Here is an 18,611-nt window from a genome sequence, read left to right on the forward strand (position 1 = left end):
AAGTGTCAAATCATTTATTTGAACTACTCCCTATGTGTAAAGAATGAGATATCAATCTCCACTCACCCATCTTCATCTCTTTCTCTCCCTCAGCCTCCTCTGTAATTCTGGCCGAAACACAGCGCTGTGTTATTATGTGTTGACAGGCTGTGCTGTTTAAAGTGGCTGGTCATATATAATTCATGAGTGAAACAGCCTCTCCTTCCTTCATTTCTCAAACATCAGCACTTTCCACCATTCTAATGTCCCTCTGCGTGACGGCAAAATAAAGGACCCGGTCTGACGTGCACGGGCTGCCCACGATGGGCCTGACTATAACTCATTGTGCTGACTGCAACTCCCCTGCTTCTTTCTCCAGCTCGCCTTTTCAATTGTAAGCCCTGCCGATGAGATCTATTTATAACCCACTGATGTATTGAGAAGCATGGATCCACATTGTGTGACAGTTCCATACGAGACGCTTCCCTGTGGGGAGAGGAGGTGATGGTGGGATGGTTCCGAGCGGACTCACTTGAAGGCGTAGCGCAGAAGGAAGCTGATTTTGCCGCAGTTGTCGCCTTGTTTGCCATCGCCCTGGTCTCCCTGGCGCAGCCGGTAAAGTTCTGGTTTGATCTGCCCAATGCTGGTCAGCTGCTCACTCTTCTCCTCACCATGGAAATCAGGGCTGGAGAGCTGGTGAGTCATGGGCTTAGGCCTGGAGAGAGACCAGAGGGTGAACACACTCACACATGCGCATGTATAGATAAACTCCCAACCACACAGGCTGCTAGGAGGATCTCACCAAACCTTTAAAGAACATCTTCAGAGGATATTTCACCCCAAAATAAAAAAAGAGGACATTATTAAATGACATATTCCTTAAAAAAAGGAAGCCTATTTGAACATTTTGGATTTTACTTTTTATTGATTACTAATGCAAATGAGGGAGGGGAAGTAGATATTAAAATATATTTTTTAAATACTTATATAATGTAAAGTATTTATCATGGTATTTGTTGTTTTGCATTTAAATTTATGATTGATTTTAAATGAACAAATTGTTTACATGATTGCAGTAATTTTTACTGTAGTGCACCACAAAAATTATTGTATTGCCATTATGAGATCTTTCTTTCTTTCTTTCTTTTCCAAAGATTTCTATTTGAAATGAATGCCATTCTTTTGTACTTTCTATTCATTAAAGAATTCTGAAAAAAAAGTATCATGGTTTTCACAAAAATATTAAGCAGCACAACTGTTTTCAACATTGATAATAATAATAAATGTTTCTTGGACATCAAATCAGCATATTATAATGCTATCAGAAGGATCATGTGACACTGAAGACTGGAGTAATGATGCTGAAAATTCAGCTTTGCCATCACAGGAATACATTACATTTTAAAATATTTATAATATAAAGAAAACAGTTATTTTTTTGGTAATTATATTTTACAATATTACACAATAGATTTCTCTCTCAACAGTAGCGTATGTAAGATTTTTCAGTAAGCAAAAACACTATATTTTACTTCAATACAACATTCTACAACAAGACACAAACTACACACCCATTCCATCATCCTGCAGCACACACACACACACACACACACACACACACACACACACACACACACACACACACACACACAGGAACAAGAAGAAAAGGTCACTGACCTGGTGGTGACCTGCGGCTGAGAGTGGGCATTGGGCAGGTCTTTCGCAGCTGAGCCTCCTTCTGTTGCTGGGGGCAACTCGGGAGATGTCTGGCTCAACTTAAGGTTTGCTGGATGAGAAAACATAAGCCATAGAAAAGATAAAAGGAGTATAGTTAAGAGAATGGAGTATAATTAACAATGATCATTGTCTCTTAGGTCTCACAAACAGTAAAGTAGTGCTTACAAGTTTTATACAATGCAGAATTTTGCTCACCAGCATTGTTGGGATAAGAGTCCATGTCTAGGTAGGAATGCTCCTGCATCTCCTGTGGACCCCCAACCACACCCCCCACTACCAGCCCCCCTCCGCCCTCCACCCCCATCAGGTCGGAGAAATGGGGGTGATGCTGACCATGCTGGGAGAGCGAGGGATACAGCGAGGAAGAGGAGTGAGTATCCTTCTTTTGCAACAGGGGAGGAAGGAGCGAGGAGCCCCCTCCACCTCCGACCCCGCCCAAACTGGCACCACCAGGCAGGAGCCCCGATGTCAAGCTCAGACCCCCTCCTTCCTTATCTCTCCACGGCAACCAGCAAAGCTTCCAGGAGACGAAGAGAGAGACAGAGAGCAGCACAATGCCACAGAACGTTACAATGACGGAGAGCAGACTCACAGAGATCTCTGAAACAGAGAGAGAGGAGAGAGAGAGGGTTTGATTTATTACAACCTTGAGAGGTAACAAAAATCGTAAGAAATGTAATGATTCTGGTTCAGTTCCATTGAACGCTTTCGGTTCCTTCCAAATCCACTAATGGTTCTTTTAGGACTAAAATGATTGGTCATAACTAGATACTAAACACATATACTAAGTAATTATAATAAAAAACAAAATTCATCTACTAAACAAGAACCTCATAACCTAATTAAAAATATTTGGTAACATATTTTAATTTGTTTTTATTATGGTACCACTCAAAGTGGTTCAGAATGTCTATAATTAAATATTACATAATTTTTATTTATCCTTTATTTAATCAGAAGATTCCACAAGATCTCTTCTTTCAGAAATTCCTGGTCCAGACGGTTTCACATAAAAACAACAACAATTTCACACATTAAAACATATATAAATGCATTAAACAACACAAAACTATTTAAATCAGAAAAAAAAAAAACAGAAACACAGACATTTCCTTTAGAGCAGTTTGTAAAATTAAAATATATATTTAATTAACATTATTATACTATTGTACAATGTCATATAAAAAACAGTCATATATAACATTGATCTAAGTATCACAAGCCTTAAGTATACACAGCTTAGGCGTTCTTGGTTCATTTTGAGTTGTGGTTCAATGATCGATTCAGTGAGTGAGTGAGTCATTAGATTGATTCAAACTGACAACTCACCGTCTTTTTGACCAGTTCATTATAAAGAGCAGGTTTTGTGAGTTAATCCTCCCCTGCTGTCAAAACCTTACCTTACTGGGAACCCAAAGCAATGACAAAACTTCTTTTAGCTATTGAGTGTCTGATTAGAAAACCTAGAATATTTGTCCATAAATATTTTTACACAGTATTTCAAGAAATACTCAATGACGAAATACATAACTAGAAAAATAGTCAAATGCAGGTGCATTTAAAAGGATTAGTTCACTTCTGAATGAAAATTTCCTGATAATTTACTCACCCCCATGTCATCCAAGATGTTCATGTCGTTCTTTCTTCAGTCAAAAAAAAATGAAGGTTTTTGATGAAAACATTCCAGGATTTTTCTCCTTATAGTGGACTTCAATGGCCTCCAAACGGTTGAAGGTCAAAATTACAGTTTCAGTGCAGCTTCAAAGGGCTTTAAACGATACCAGACGAGGAATAAGGGTCTTATCTAGCAAAATGATCGGTCATTTTCTTAAAAAAAATACAACTGTATATGCTTTATAAACACAAATGATCGCCGCGTGTTCGTTCCATAAGTTGAATAGGGAAGCCGTAGGACATTTAGCGTAAGCTTTTTGAAGAATACGGAAAGTGGAAGCACTTTCAAGGCGATCATTTGTGTTTATAAAGCATCTACAGTTGTATTTTTTTTTAAGAAAATGACCGATCGTTTCGCTAGATAAGACCCTTATTCCTCGTCTGGTATTGTTTAAAGCCCTTTGAAGCTGCACTGAAACTGTTATTTTAACCTTCAACCGTTTGAAGAGACAATTGAAGTCCACTATAAGGAGAATAATCCTGAAATGTTTTCATCAAAAACCTTCATTTCTTTTTGACTGAAGAAAGAAAGACATAAACATCTTGGATGACATGGGGGTGAGTAAATGATCAGGAAAATTTTATTTGAAAGTAGACTTCTCCTTTACAATGTTTTAACTAATCATCTTGTAATGAATATCATTTCAGTTCTACTTTCTGAGTATGAATTATAATATGTAGTAAAAGACAACAATACTCAAGTACTGTAAAAGGTTTTGCCACAAACTCAACTGACTGGCTTCTTTTCTGTATGATTTCATGAGTCTCTCTGTACATGATTTATGAGCTTCTACAACTTTTGACCTCCTAACTAAAGTCCTTTCCACTAATTGATCAAAGAAATAAAAACAGTATAAATAAAAATGAATAACACTTTTCTCTTAGTCTTATTAAGTGCAAACAGTAAGTGCAACCATAATCAAAGTACTCTCTCAATATAAGTGCAAATAGAGACCAAATGTTTCTTCAAGCATGATACAGATCTAAGAGATGGTTACAATTACATAGCCCAGCCTAAGATAGCTTTCATATTGGGTTATATTTGCATGCATCAGGGAGCCACTTTCAAAATGCGGGGTATTTGAATGCGCTCGTGTTTTACTTTCGCGATCGCGCGTTCTCTGAATAGGGAGCAGCGGTGCTGAGCGCACATTCTATAAGATAAAACATTTGTCAGATGCTAGGCTCTGTTGTGCAGCGAATCCTCCGCCATGGTCTTGTCAGTCATCTCGTCACTTACTCTCATCACGTGAACAGTGAACTCTGATTCCTGCTGAACTACGTACGACTCTGCTGCTCGTGTTGGATGAGCTGGATGGGACTGAAGCGACCGTTATCCAACTGAATTAAATGGTTTTTATTTTTATAAAAAGCAAAACGACAGTGGAGGCGTAATGTAAACGTAGCGGTGGCATATTCTATCCTAATTTCACCCTCACACTTCGTCATGGCAATACCACGTCACGAGATCTCGTCACACCCCTAGTTTTAACTAACATTTCTCTTTTATTTTTGACTTCTCTCGTCTATTTACTATCTGTGTATACAGTAATTTTGTCATCTTTCTCTCTCATCACATTCAATTCACATTGCATTATGTCTGTTTTCATAGCTCTGTATAGCTCACTTGCAGTTCAGGAACACTTCCTTATCGAGAGATGAATGCAGCTGTTCAAGAGCTGTTAATGGAAACGAACATCACGGAATTCATTTGGTTACAGTATTTTTTAAATGAAACTCAGTTCTCAGTTCCCAACCCTAGGTAACAAACTTGATTGCATAACCTGGGAGGATGAACACGGAGATATTTGAAAAGAAAAATGTGCAAATGAGGTAGCGTTGGCAGACAGATGCTGCGCTTAGGGAATGACTGGAAGAAACCGAGGGAAGTGCAGAGAGAGAGAGAGAGAAAGAGGATCAGAAGGAGAAAAAGGAAAGGAGATGGCGCATTGTGCCTGTAAATTACCACCGGCTCTCCCAACATTCGCAAGCCCTTATCTGAATACAAAGCCAAGAAAACGATGGATTTATTTCCAAGCAGAAAAAGTGTCAATGCCAATGACAATTTCCACAAAGATGTCCTCTAAACTGTGATTAAGCCTTATGACTCTGTCTCTCCCCGAGTATGAGCTTTCAATCACGCAGCCTTTAATAACAATTTCTATGAGAGTGTGCATGAGTCACTTGAAAAAATGAGACTTTGGCAACTCGGTTTCAGCACCAGAGTGAAGAGAACAGCTCCTCTCCAACAAGCATGGACAAACAAGTGCCTGCCAATCAGGAAAAACAAAGGACCTGTCTGTCAGCCTGACTCTCGAGAGCTCTATTCAGATCTCACGCCCACAAAGTTCCTCAGTACCCTGCTCTCACATCACTTCCTCAGACACAACACCCACCAGCTCTAAAACCGCCAAGGGTGGTTCTACCTTGAGCTACTCTGTAATTTCTATTATGCAAGGAGGCTATATCGTATGACTATCCGGCTCTCCCTTCCGTCATGCCATCTTTATCAGTTTTTGTTTCACCATCTTTGTTTCTCCTCCCAACCGCTCTCTTTCCCTCGATGCATCGTCCACACAGTTGCAGATCTCCAAAGAAAGAGCCTGTGTTGGGCAAAATTCAGAATCGGCTCTGTTTCAATTTATAATTTGGAATTTTAATTGAATTGGCCACATCTCACAGGATGTTGGAACGAAATTTAAGCTGAAATGACAGGAAGGGGATTGCAAACAGTCATAAAAGAGAGGGATTTCAGTAATGCAACATAACAAAATGAGCAGGTCTGGATCATGTTGTTTGGCTCTCTTTTGAAAACCTCTGGTAAATTATGAATATTTTGAGACAGTTCTTCTACCATGTTTCATAAAATGAGAGCAGTATATATAATATATTAATTTAGTAATACATAAAATGTAAATGTTTGAGTAAATTATATTATATTAATTCAGTAAAACAAAATTTTATTATAATGAATAAAAATCTCTCTCTCTATCTATCTATCTATATATATATATATATTTTCACACACACATATATAATATACATTTACTATATATATATATATATATATATATATAGTAACACATGTTTTAATATTAATAGAATTTTAATGTTTTAATAAATTATATTTAAAATCTCTTTCTCTCTGTATTATATATATTTCCACACACACATAATATAATATACAATTACATTATATATATACATTATATTCAGTAAAACTAAATTTTAATATATAAAAAATATAATAAAAATCTATCTCTAATATACTATATATATATTTAATTTTAAAATATATTAAATACATATATTATATTAAATACATTTTTTATATAAATATATATATTTATTTATTTTATTATATATAATTTTACCTCCTTAAATTCACCTTTGGGTTTCATCTTGAACATGTTAATAAATATCCATATATTATTATTGTAGTAAAATGTCTCTGTAGAAAGATGCAAATCCAGATCTGAATTATCAGCTGTGTAACTAACCTATGGCTTAGACAGAAATCTAAGGTTAAAAATAGTTTTTTTTTTTTTTTTTTCTGATTCACCTTGTTACTGTATGCTTGACAGCATGGGTACCCTTCAGCAATAGTGCACATATGTGCTATACTATAAGTAAACTCAAATGTGAATTACAATTCTGAAATTTTGAATTCATTTCTGAAACCTTGGCATGACTGCACACACACACACAAAATCTCTTCTGGTACGCTACAGGAGAGATATCATGCTTTCCATTCTCATCTTACACCGCCTTCATCATTTGTCTCCCTTGTTTCTCCTATGCCCTCATCCTTTCCTTCTCCCCCTCCATCCTACTCCTCTCCTTCCACCCTTCTTATCCTCCCTTCTTGCTGTTTTCCTTCTTCCTTTCTCTGTACTTTCTGTCTCTCTTTGGTGAATAATTTATCAGTCTCTGTATGTCATTAATCACTACTTGTTCAAAGATATGATCAGAGAGAGATACAGAGGGAGGAGAAAAGGGACTGATCTGTCAGCTTGAAGAACAAGACGCAGATAGAGAGAGTGAGAAAAACATAAATAGCAGGAGAAAACGTTAGAGTGGGACAGGAAAGGAGATCAGAGATATGAATGGAGGAAAGATGAAAATGGAGAGAAAAGACATGCAAAATTATAAAGCGAGAAAGAGGAAAAATGAAAGATGAAGCAGTGGTTCTCAAATGGTGATCTATGTGTCACTTGTGTCTATAAAGGATTAAAAAAAATTTAATTTATAAAACTACTAAGCAATAATAGATTACACAATAAATTATAATTATGACATTTATACACCAGTGTATGTAATTGTTCAGTTCACTGTATAAAGGTTCACTGGCTACAAGAAGTTAATTTCAATGAAATATGAACAATGAAAAAAAAGATGGATTGCTAAAAGCAAGGCTATTCAAGACAGCCTTGATTTTCAAAGCTATAAACCAAGAATAATTTATATACTACTTAAAAATGTAGGTAGCTGTTGTTTTTCCCCAGACCTGGAGTGTTGGGTGGTCCACAAATTTTGTTTTACTGTGGTCCACCAGCTGAAAACATTTGAGAACCACTGTGATAAAGAATGAAGAATGTCCTAACAGTGTTTTAGGTGGTTTCGAGCTAGTCTATTAATCATCACAAACTGATGAGTTGGTCATCAGCTGGTTGACTAGCAATCATGCTCCAAAACCGAACATAACCACTTTTAAACAGCTAATAAGCAGCTTGGACCAGCAAATTACCAGCAAGAAACTAGCTAACATGTTCCAAAACACATGTTCCAGCTTAAAGTGGATTTTCCAGCAGAGGGCTGACAGAGAGAGAGGATGAAAACAAAACAAAACAAGGACATGTCAGAGAAAAGAGGGAGGGGCCAAGAAGGAGCTAACAGATTAGTGTACATGTTGAAGCAGACACATCGGCTGACTGGTCAAGATAACGCATTCGCTCCACACGTCGAAGGTGAGGAAAAGAGAGAGAAGGTGCCAGAGAGGGGTTAATAAAGTCCGCAAGCATTCCCCTGTGAGAAAAACCGGCCTGGAAAAAAGAGGACAGTGATGGAGAGAGGGAGAGAGAGAAGGATGGCTGGTGCGGGAGAGGCGGAACTGCAGGAATGAAAGATGTGGAGCCAAACAAACGGACACTGATGGAGAGAAAGAACTAAACACGGGATGGGTTTGGGATTAAAAAGGTTAATGTATTGATCTGATTGCAAAGAAAAGAGACTGTTCAGAAGCAGTATATCTGGGGAGGGAGTTTGATCTACAAACTGAACCAGGAGGATCAGCGTTCTGCCCCGATGCTAAGCTTTCATTTCATCTTGTCTCATAGACTTTTCCACACCATCAACACCTCCTAAAGAGCTGGGTAGGGTTGCACCAGTCCATCGCAGTCTGAACCGAGTACATAATTTGGTTGTATCAATCCTTCCTACAGCAAGAGTAGCTAGTAATTCGTAAGCTGTCCATGCAGTAATGTGACATTTACTTTTATCCGTTTTTTCCTCACATAACTGTCTACAATAATAAATGATACTTTTTTCAGGATCCTTTAATAAATAGAAAGTTCAAAAGAACAGCTTTGTTGGTAAAATAGAAATATTAAAATAATTAGTTTTTATTGTGCAACAAATAGTGAGTAATTTGTTAAATAATTTTAAAGTTGTAGCGTACACATGGTTGGTGCAACCGGCCCCTGATGCTGAACACAGTCGGACTAATCTTTATTTCTTATTCCATCAGCGAATATAAGCATTCACATAATTTCACTCTCGCTGTGACTTAGCATCATGCAGTAGGGGAGGAATCAAATGAAAGTGTCACTTTTGGTTTTCAACCTGAGTGTGTTAATAAATACACTTTAATATAAAATGGAGAGTGGCAAAATGTCTCCGGATAAAGCAGCAAATCCAAATTGAAATTTTCAATCCTGCTGTACAACTAAGCGGTATCTGACCATAAGCCTGGGTCTCTGCTTAGACAGAGACCCAGGCTTAAAAATAGTCTGTTTCACCTTGTTACCCTATGCTTGACAGCATGACTACCCTTCTGCTGTAGTGCACATATGGGCCATACTGTGAGTACAGAAGAGTTTAAAGAGCCTCGAGCAGCTTCCCTCAGTTTCCCACTAATTAATAATATGGTAAGCTGCCCGTCTTGCTCAGCTATGCATGTCACTATTTTGCAATGCATTCAGCAAAACAACATCCTGCGCCGGATTTCCCTTAGCTACATTACTGCTTTACAGCTTTTGATCAGGTAAAGGTGTCAGATGTTTTCTTTAGCAGATGGTTTTATGTCTTTCACTTAAATCTTTTGCTTTGGTTACATAAGCGAGGGTCAGACTATCATTCATACAATCGATTTTAAATCATGTTTTATATTGAAGTCCCTTATAAAGTTAAAGGCCACTGGCAATTTTTTTGCAATTCACCAAAGCCATTTTTATTCACATATGGTGCTTGAAAATTGGATGAATTGCTTGTGTTATTTACATATGTAAGTTGCTATTGGCTAAAAGCCTGTGCTAAATGAAAAATCGTAAAATGTAAATTCAATTTTGGACACTGCTTCTAGCATACACTGTAAACCCTAACGCTCAAAATAATTAATTGGTTTGAGTCGGGCAAATTCAAATTAAACAAATGTTTTCATTCAAATTAACTTTTATGAGTGTTTAGAACTTTATTTTTCTTTTGAGTTCACAAAACTGACACATTTGAATTGTTTCATTGTTTTGAGTTTTATGAACTTGTTTCTTTTAATTTAGACAAACTTAAACTTAAGTGAAACTGGGCTGAGATTTGTATTTCCCAGCCTGCTTTGCCATGGCACTCGAAGGGGAGTTGTGCAAGATTAATGTTAAGTGGGAGATTTAGTAGTGTTTAATGCTTTGCTATGCTAATTTAGAGGAGTTTCTGTTATGTTGGGTTTTTGAAGGGTTACCATCATAGTGACAAGTGGAGCATGAGCTTAGTTTGAGAACAGGTATGTTAGATTGTCTATATTATCGTACTCATTCAGTAGTTGTGATGCTATACTAATGCTATCAAAGCATTGTGTTATCAATTAACAAGTTAGCATTTACTGAATTAGCTAGCTATAGCTGGCAATGTTTCCACCACTACTAAAAATATTTAAGTTGAGATTACATGATAATTTTAAGTTAAACATATGAATTAGCTTGCTCAAATATTTCAAGTTAAGAGCAATTAAAATGTATGATTACAAAATAAAAGTTCTGCCTACTTAAACTTTGAATTTCTTAACTTTAAAATTTTGATGTAACTGAATACCTCAAATTTTATGAGTTTTGCAAACCTATTGGGGTTGACAGTGTATCTTTCATCATACCAAATGCAGGATTCAATCCAGCACCATCCTAATAACTAATGACCGACAATTAGTCATTATGTTAAAACCTGTTAATATAAGCAAATGTCCAGAATTCATTCAAAATGGTTCTATTTATCACAATAAAACATGCAAAACATCTTGTGTGCACTACAACATTCAACAGCGTTTTGGTTTTGGCATGCTCCAAAAATTAAACCCTTGCTTGTGCTTAAAAAAAAAAAAAATGTTTAAAGTAAAAAGTGTTTTTTTATTTTTAGTAAAATAACTTTTTCTGCTGCAGAACACAAAAGGAGAATTTTAAAGGAATTTTTCAAATGTTTTTGTACATACAATAAAAGACAGTGGGCTCCAAAACAACACTGGACCCCACTGACTTTCATTATTTGAACAAATATTTTCAAAATATCTTCTTTTGTATCCACCGAAGAAGTAATGTCACACAGGCTTGCAAATGATGACAACATTTTCCTTTTTTAAGTAAAATAGCCCTTTAAGAAAAAAGTGACAATGATTCTCTTGATGAAACCTCTCTCTGGTATCCATTTGGGTGATTTTAGGGTGTTTGGAGACCCTATAAAGTTAAGCTTGTGCAGCTTCATTCTTTCCCCCTCTTTTCACAAGGAGCTTAGATCCATTTCAATTACCTGTGGTTGTGCCATTTCATATTAAACAGAATGCAACTCCAATCCCATTTCAATCACTGGGCACTTGGGAATTTAAACAATAATGACTAAATCTGTAAACAGGACAGTCTCACTCTGAACACAGCATCCAGCCATAACACCTGTGGTGGGCATGGTGTGAATACAAATAAAAACGGCCAGGCGCAATTACATGAACGAGCAGCTTTTACCAGTGAGGCTCTTTCCTGGTCTCATAGCTCACTGAGGTGGGTTGATGATGAAAATTACCCTTTGAAGCCATGTCAGGCAGAAGTCAATATTTTGGTTAGAAGTTGGACATAAATCACAGCAATTCATTCTTTGGAAAGGCTTTAAAGCAAAAGTTTAACCAAAAATAAAAATTCTGTCATCATTTTACCACCCTCATGCCTTTCCAAACCTGTAACACACAAGACTTGGCATATAACTCATATGGGCTCCAATATCCATCCATTGTTACTGCATGGAAAACAGTGACCGGTACAATGTCTTCTTTTGTGTGTCTTGGGCAAAGATAGTAATTCATACTGGTTCATAACAACATGAAAATGAGTAAATGATGACAAAAATGCTTATTTTTGGATTAGCTATCCCTTTAAAGGGTTTTGCTGTGCTCTTACCTGTGTTTATGGGTCCGTTAGGTCCTCTCATCATGTCGCTGAACTCTTGGCAGCTCGCACTCTGTCTGAAGCCTCCAGACCGGAAGCACAGTTCCTCCACCAGCACCAACGCCCTCTTACAAAGGTCGTCTTCCCAGTCCCCCGACATCCTCCAATCTGCATCGCACACCCACCCCGCACTCAACCAATTGTAGTGCAGCCCTCACTGCCCGCACCAACTGGACAGCGCCTGAGCGGAGAGGGTGTGTCTGGCCACTTTCTACCGTAGGATTCTAATAAAACAGAGCCTCGTTTTGGATTCTGAAGGACAACGTTTCAACAAGGAGCTGCGACGGTCTCTTTATGACCGTTAATTGAAACTTTTAATGGTTGCTAAACCCATTGGTAAGTGAGCCACAATCTCTCTTTTCAATAATAACATAGGCTCCTGGGGGGGAAAAAACAGGAGAGAGGAGGGGAAAAAGAAGGAATGAGAGCAGGGGAGAAGACATTGCATACATTTATGAAGTAAAATTAAAACAGTGAAAAATCCATTATTGAAATGTATGTGCATTGCTCACGAGTTGTTTTTGAGCACATACTTGTTATAAAAGATGACAATGACATCCCTGAGTCCTTGTCATGGTGAAGAAGGTGGGAATTCAATTCAGAGAAATGTTTTCTTCAATGAATATACTGTGAGACTATATTTAGGTTTGTTGTTCAGAAAACATAGCCTAGATTTTGTGGGCTATTACTCTCAGTTAATTCATCAGTCAGGTAAGAGGAGAGTGTTTTCAGGCTCAGTCCTTAAAGCAGCATCAGGGCGGGGTTAAATCTGAGACGTGTGGTGTATTTCCACTAGATTTGTCTCTTTGTTTTTCATTCAAGCTTTAATGTTCATTGTGGTCCATGGCTGTATTTCTGGAATGTTCTACGGGAGCTTTGAAATTGCCTGAAAAGAGAAGAAGAGAGAGAGAGGGAGAGAGAAAATGAGGCACACATCATTAAAAAAAACTGCTGTAAAATTATGGTTAAATTATAAAGGCAACCCGCTGGGCTTGCAGAGCTCAATAGTATGCAGAGAAGAAACGTTCATTCTGGATATCTGTTTCTTCCCAAAGACAAACGGCTCTCCTTGTACAGTGTATCTCGGGAATGAGGATGTGGTCAACCACAAAACAAGTTTATCTTGTAAACTGTTGTTGCATGATACTCTGGAGATTAAAGGTGAAGTGTAATTTCTACTCCATTAACAATGCTAAACTTGAATTGCTAATTTGAGCTGCCTGACACATTGCCTCAACCAATGGTGTGAGGTTTGGGTTTTTCGTTCCGTTTGGTTGAAGTGTGTTATTTCTTCACCACTACTGTTACCACACAGAATTGCATTAATAAATGTTTTCAGAAGACTTGGTCAGATAAACTGATAGCTCCACCCCAAACTCACACTATTGGTTGTGCCAATGTTGCTGTGTAAGGATGACATAATTATTTTTGTCTCTACATATCATCCGAGAATTTTTTTTATACAGATCAAAAATGCAGTAAAAACAATATTACAATGTTACAATTCAACTGTTTTCTATTTTAAAATATGTTAAAATGTAATTTATTCCTGTGATGGCAAAGCTGCATTTTCAGCATCGTTAATCCAGTCTTCAGTGTCACATGATCCTTCAGAAATCATTCTAATATGATGATTTGCTGCTTAAGAAACATTTATTATTATCAATGTTGAAGACAGTTGTGCCTCTTAATATTTCTGTGGAAACCATTACATATATATATATATATATATATATATATATATGTATATAATTATTCTTCTTATTTTTTTTTCAGGATCTTTTTATAAGAACAGCATTTATTTGAATTAAAAAAATTGTTTTCAACATTATAAATGTATATATCATTCCTCTTTCATCAATTTAATGTGTCCTTACCAGGGACGGATTAATGCACAAGCTTCCATGGGCTTCGCTGGGAAGGGGCCTACTGGCTGCACAAAAATAATATTTTTTTTTAAATAATTACTTTCATAGATGGGAGATTACAGCAGTGACAACTTCATTCTATAACTGAGCTCACACTTGTACATTTTCAGGAATCACATCCGTATTTTCAGCGAAGCCCTGCTGTGTGAATGGAGCTGGACTGTTTCCTATTATTAACGTCATACAGTGCAAGAGAGACGCTTTTTTCAGAGCGCAGGTTTGGTAACTTACAAAACTGTAGATATATTCTGTCATCTGAAGGTTTTAGATCCAATCACCGTCTTCCACCAGAGCTGTTTCCGTGAGTTTTGTGGTCTGTGCGCAACTCTGCTATCATTTAGGTATTAAAGACGCTGTCGGTTAATTTGATGGATAAACTTGCACCTCAACCTCAAATAATTCTCAAAACTGTCTATCGAGAGAGTGATGTTCACTAAAAATTTGATTGGACTTTTCATCTAGAAAAACAAGGAAGAAATGTTTCTATGCCAGTTAAATTTATTCATACTTGAGTAAAAATTGAAATAACTATATTGACTAATAAATTTTTATTTGGGGTAGGAGTGCTTACTGTAATCCTGCAGCCCAGGGGACTCTGGTTATCTAAAGGCACCCCTGGTCCTTGCTGAATAAAATTATTTTCCTTAAAAAAATGACTGACCTCAAACTTTTAAACAATAGTAAGAAGTGCCCTTGCCAAAAAAGAACAACAAAAAATAATTAAAGAAAGTATTTTAACATTGTAGTTCGGTAGACACACTTCACCTTTAAGGTTAACACAGTGTCCTAACAGGGTGCAACGCAACAAGATTCTAGTGACAGGCAATTTGTCTGTCCACACCAAAAGCGAAAATGGGGCATGACACAACACAATCACACAACACAGCCAATAAGAACAGATCTCACACTCACAACACAGTGCAGATGAAGAGCATAAACTAATAAAACAAACCTTGTATTTTCATGCTTTTGAATGGGCACATTTTGAACCCTCATGTTGAGGATAAAAGCATTTAAGGTTCAAATTAAGTATATTCACAACATTTTATTACATTAACATGACAGCACTAGTTCATCAATTTGTAATTCCAAGAAGCTTTTCATTAATGGATTAGAATAAAGGTCAAATCTACACTAAGGAGTACTGCTACCAGCCCTTTTTTACATAAAAAGGACATTAATGCAATATGCTACCAAAACTTTATGATTTTTGACATTCCTTTTAAGATTATATATTACGACGAACCTAAAATACAAGTAACAAATCTGTGTTTTGATACATGAAGACGGCATTGAGAAAAAAAAAAAGATGTAGCGATTCATCTGCCGAGGAGCCGTGTGTATAATTTGTCAGCGTGAGGTTCTGTGTATATGAGATCTCTCAGTATTCTTCTTTTGTTCTGTGCTCATTCTGTCTCACAAAACCAGGTCAAAGCTCCACCTTTCATTTCCCTTATCTTTCGCTCCGTGTCTCAGCCCTCCTCCAAGTGTTTCTTTCCACCCCTTTCCGTCCATTCTTCATCCCCTCTCTGCATCAGCTAAAACAGTGCAAGCCCAGAAAAAGTGTGCAAATCTATCAATATGCGAATCAATTTAATGATCATCTGCTTTCATCTGAGAGTTTTTCTGGCCGCCAAAATCGCTCAAGAAGTCCAATCTGTTTCTCTCTGACGGGACACCTCCTCTTATTGAGCCGATCGTCCATCTATCATCCTGATAGACTATTCTTTCATGCTTTTCAGGTCTGTAAAATGTCATTGGTCTTTGGTGGATGGTTTCTTTCCAGCAAGCCGCGTCTTTTCCGTCTGTCTTCTCTGCTCTGATCCATCAATCAATCAATCAGTCAAAGCCTTAAGTACAGCTATAAGTCATTCAGGGCAGGACTCTGGTCAAGATGTTCACCCACACACTCGTTCAACCCTTCCTTTGGCCCTCTCCTCGTCGATGCCTAATCAGCGTGTCCGAGCGGTCTATCACTCTGGAACATCATCTAAAGGAAACCCAGACTGAGGTCCATTTATCTGTCTATCTCAGATCTTCATTCCATTGTATAAATAAGCCTCAGATTAGCCAATAAAAAAGCACTTCCCCCCCCCCGACCAAAACTCCTGTCTGCTCTTTTCACCAATGGCTCTGCTTGTAAATCTGTCTGGGTTTGACTTAAAAATGCTGCATATCTCAATCTGAAAGATGGCCGTCTGGCAGCAAACTACAGTGCCACTGTCCAGAAATGCCAGGTCGATTCAGAACGAAGTTAGAGAGTCAGAGAAGCAGGTGAGAGAAAGAGGCAATGAAAGAGAAAGTGAGAGAGAGAAATAAACTATAAAGCTTGAGAAGAAAAGGAAGTCAGACATAGAAAGGGGCATATAGCACGTGGCCTTGAAGTCTAGACAGAAAAAGCATCTTGATGTTAGTGTAAATGTCTAGTTTACAAGTGATATACTATAATAAAATATGGGGCATTATGGGCTGTGCGTCTGGAAAAAAAGCAGAAATAGAACAATGTGGTGGTAAAATCCATGCAAATGACACTGACATGAAACACTTGGACAACAGAACATGAAACCGGTCTCAGACATTCCATTGACTGCTGCCCAGGTCTCAATCAATAGCTCCAGGAAAAGCAATAGCCCACAACAGGGACCCCAGCAACCTGTATGGTCACTGTCCAATCAAATGCAAGCCAGGTGGAATTGCAACAGTCCAATCATGTCATAAAGGCCACAAAAGCCCCTTTCCAATCACACACTACAGATGAAAACCTATAATAAAATGCAATGATTACATGGATATGTACACGGACACAAACAACCAGGAAGGTCAATGTTCAGCGACATCCATCAAAACGGCCATAATTGCATTGCCATTACATACGGAAACATTAAGGTTGCAGCTCTGTTTAGTGTCTAGACAATTCACACAACACCCAGATGTCCAGTTTCAACCGGAAAGCAGAAAGACTAGATCAGGTCGCTGTGTCATTGAATGACAGACAACAGTAAGCGATCCCAAAGCAGAGGAGATGACCTCAAATGCCTGACCAAAAATCAAAAAATTAAAATAAAGTAAAATAACAAAATTCTGTTCAATTACAAAATGAATATCATGAGTTTGAATCACAACTAACAAAAACAAAACTAACATCTAGCACAGTAGCAGGGACTTCACCATTAATAATAAGTAACCAATTTTATAACATTTATAATTTAGAAAATTAAAAACAAATCACATTTAAAGTTCATGCATTTTTAAGCACTTTCCACTACTTAAAAACTATAATAATACAGTAAAAAAAATCATATTTTGTTTAGTTTCAATCATTAATAATCACCTTTTTTGACTATTCGTCAATAAATCCTTGTTAAATGCTACAAAGGCAAAGAGGCGAAGCTTAAATCTAAAATCTGAGTGGCCTCTAAAAATGGCTCACAGATCATCATTTCATGTTTATATCAATTCGGACGTGACTGAAAGCGATGATGTCCGAGTGGATTCATTTTTAAATTTATAATTAGTCTATTTCCACCAGTTTGATCCGTTCAAGCGGATTTGCAGACCGCTTTGGCGGACATGATGAAGCGTGACAAATGAGGCCATCCTACGATACAACAGGTCCTAATAACCTCTAAATAACTGCAGCCAGCGCTCACAAATGTGTGTTATCATAAGGCAAGTTACTGACGATGATAATATCGCTGACTATTCATACATAAGACACCTGGCATTCACTACATAACTGTCAGGTGTCTTAAGTCGAGATGTGTCAGGGGGCTGTCCGTCAACACTACAGATGGGCAGCATTCACTCAGGTCACTGCCTGTTTCTACAGCAGATGGGTCTGAGGTTCTGTCCTCAGCCCTAAGGTGAAATTATTCAAGCCAATGAAGAATGATGCAATTCCTTTTGTCCCGCAGGCAATGTCCGATGGCCTATTTAGGTTGACCAGTTTGTAGGCTAATGGTTAAGAAGCTGTAAAGTCTGAAAAAGATGACAAATCTCAAAATGGCTCGAAGCAGTGTCCTCCATTCTTTAAGGATCTGGCATAAGATGAAGACACGCAGGATCAAATATATGCACATCACACAAACCATACACATTATGGTACATTTCAATGAGAATGCACATATATAAAACTTTATAATGAATAAAATTCCTCTCTTTAAAGTTTGGCATTCAGCTTCAGTATTGTGGCTCTTTGGGCTGTTTTCCAGTGTCAAATCTAGTGTTTGAATATACAGATGTAATCAAATGTTTTAGTTGCTGTGTAATGGAAATCCATCTGTCTCTGATCCATCTAATCCATCTCCAAATGCAACTTTTAAAAATTATTTGTAACAGTAATATTTAAACGGGACAAATATAGCTTTAAAATTCAGTCATCGTCTACCCACCAAAAATGCATGCAGATCAAGCTTGGTTTATTTTTTTTAAAAAAGGATTGTTAATAATAATAATTATAATAAAAGAATATGTCTATCTATTGTTAAACCAATCAAATATTCTTCTCTTCATATACTAGGCTGGTTTCAATAACACCCTATATATAAATTTTATACGCCACTGTATATATGATTAAATTTAGCTTATAGAGCCATTAAGATAA

At 37.3% G+C, this 18,611-nt stretch overlaps 1 protein-coding gene across 2 annotated transcripts in view; it reads right to left on the bottom strand.

Moving 5' to 3' along the window:
• The window catches only part of syt3 (synaptotagmin III), a 46,230-nt gene that overhangs the window by 25,038 nt on the left and 2,581 nt on the right, over positions 1-18,611 (bottom strand). For both annotated transcript variants that reach the window (XM_051887652.1, XM_051887653.1), the window contains 5 exons: positions 12,614-12,966; positions 12,033-12,459; positions 1,912-2,316; positions 1,657-1,765; positions 512-694 (listed from right to left, as the gene is read on the bottom strand). In XM_051887652.1, coding sequence (XP_051743612.1) covers positions 512-694; positions 1,657-1,765; positions 1,912-2,316; positions 12,033-12,180 — 845 coding nt within the window. In that variant the 5' untranslated portion in view covers positions 12,181-12,459; positions 12,614-12,966. The remainder of the gene's footprint in view (positions 1-511; positions 695-1,656; positions 1,766-1,911; positions 2,317-12,032; positions 12,460-12,613; positions 12,967-18,611) is intronic.

Source organism: Ctenopharyngodon idella, chromosome 3, assembly GCF_019924925.1.
Source record: "Ctenopharyngodon idella isolate HZGC_01 chromosome 3, HZGC01, whole genome shotgun sequence".
NCBI lineage: Eukaryota > Metazoa > Chordata > Actinopteri > Cypriniformes > Xenocyprididae > Ctenopharyngodon > Ctenopharyngodon idella.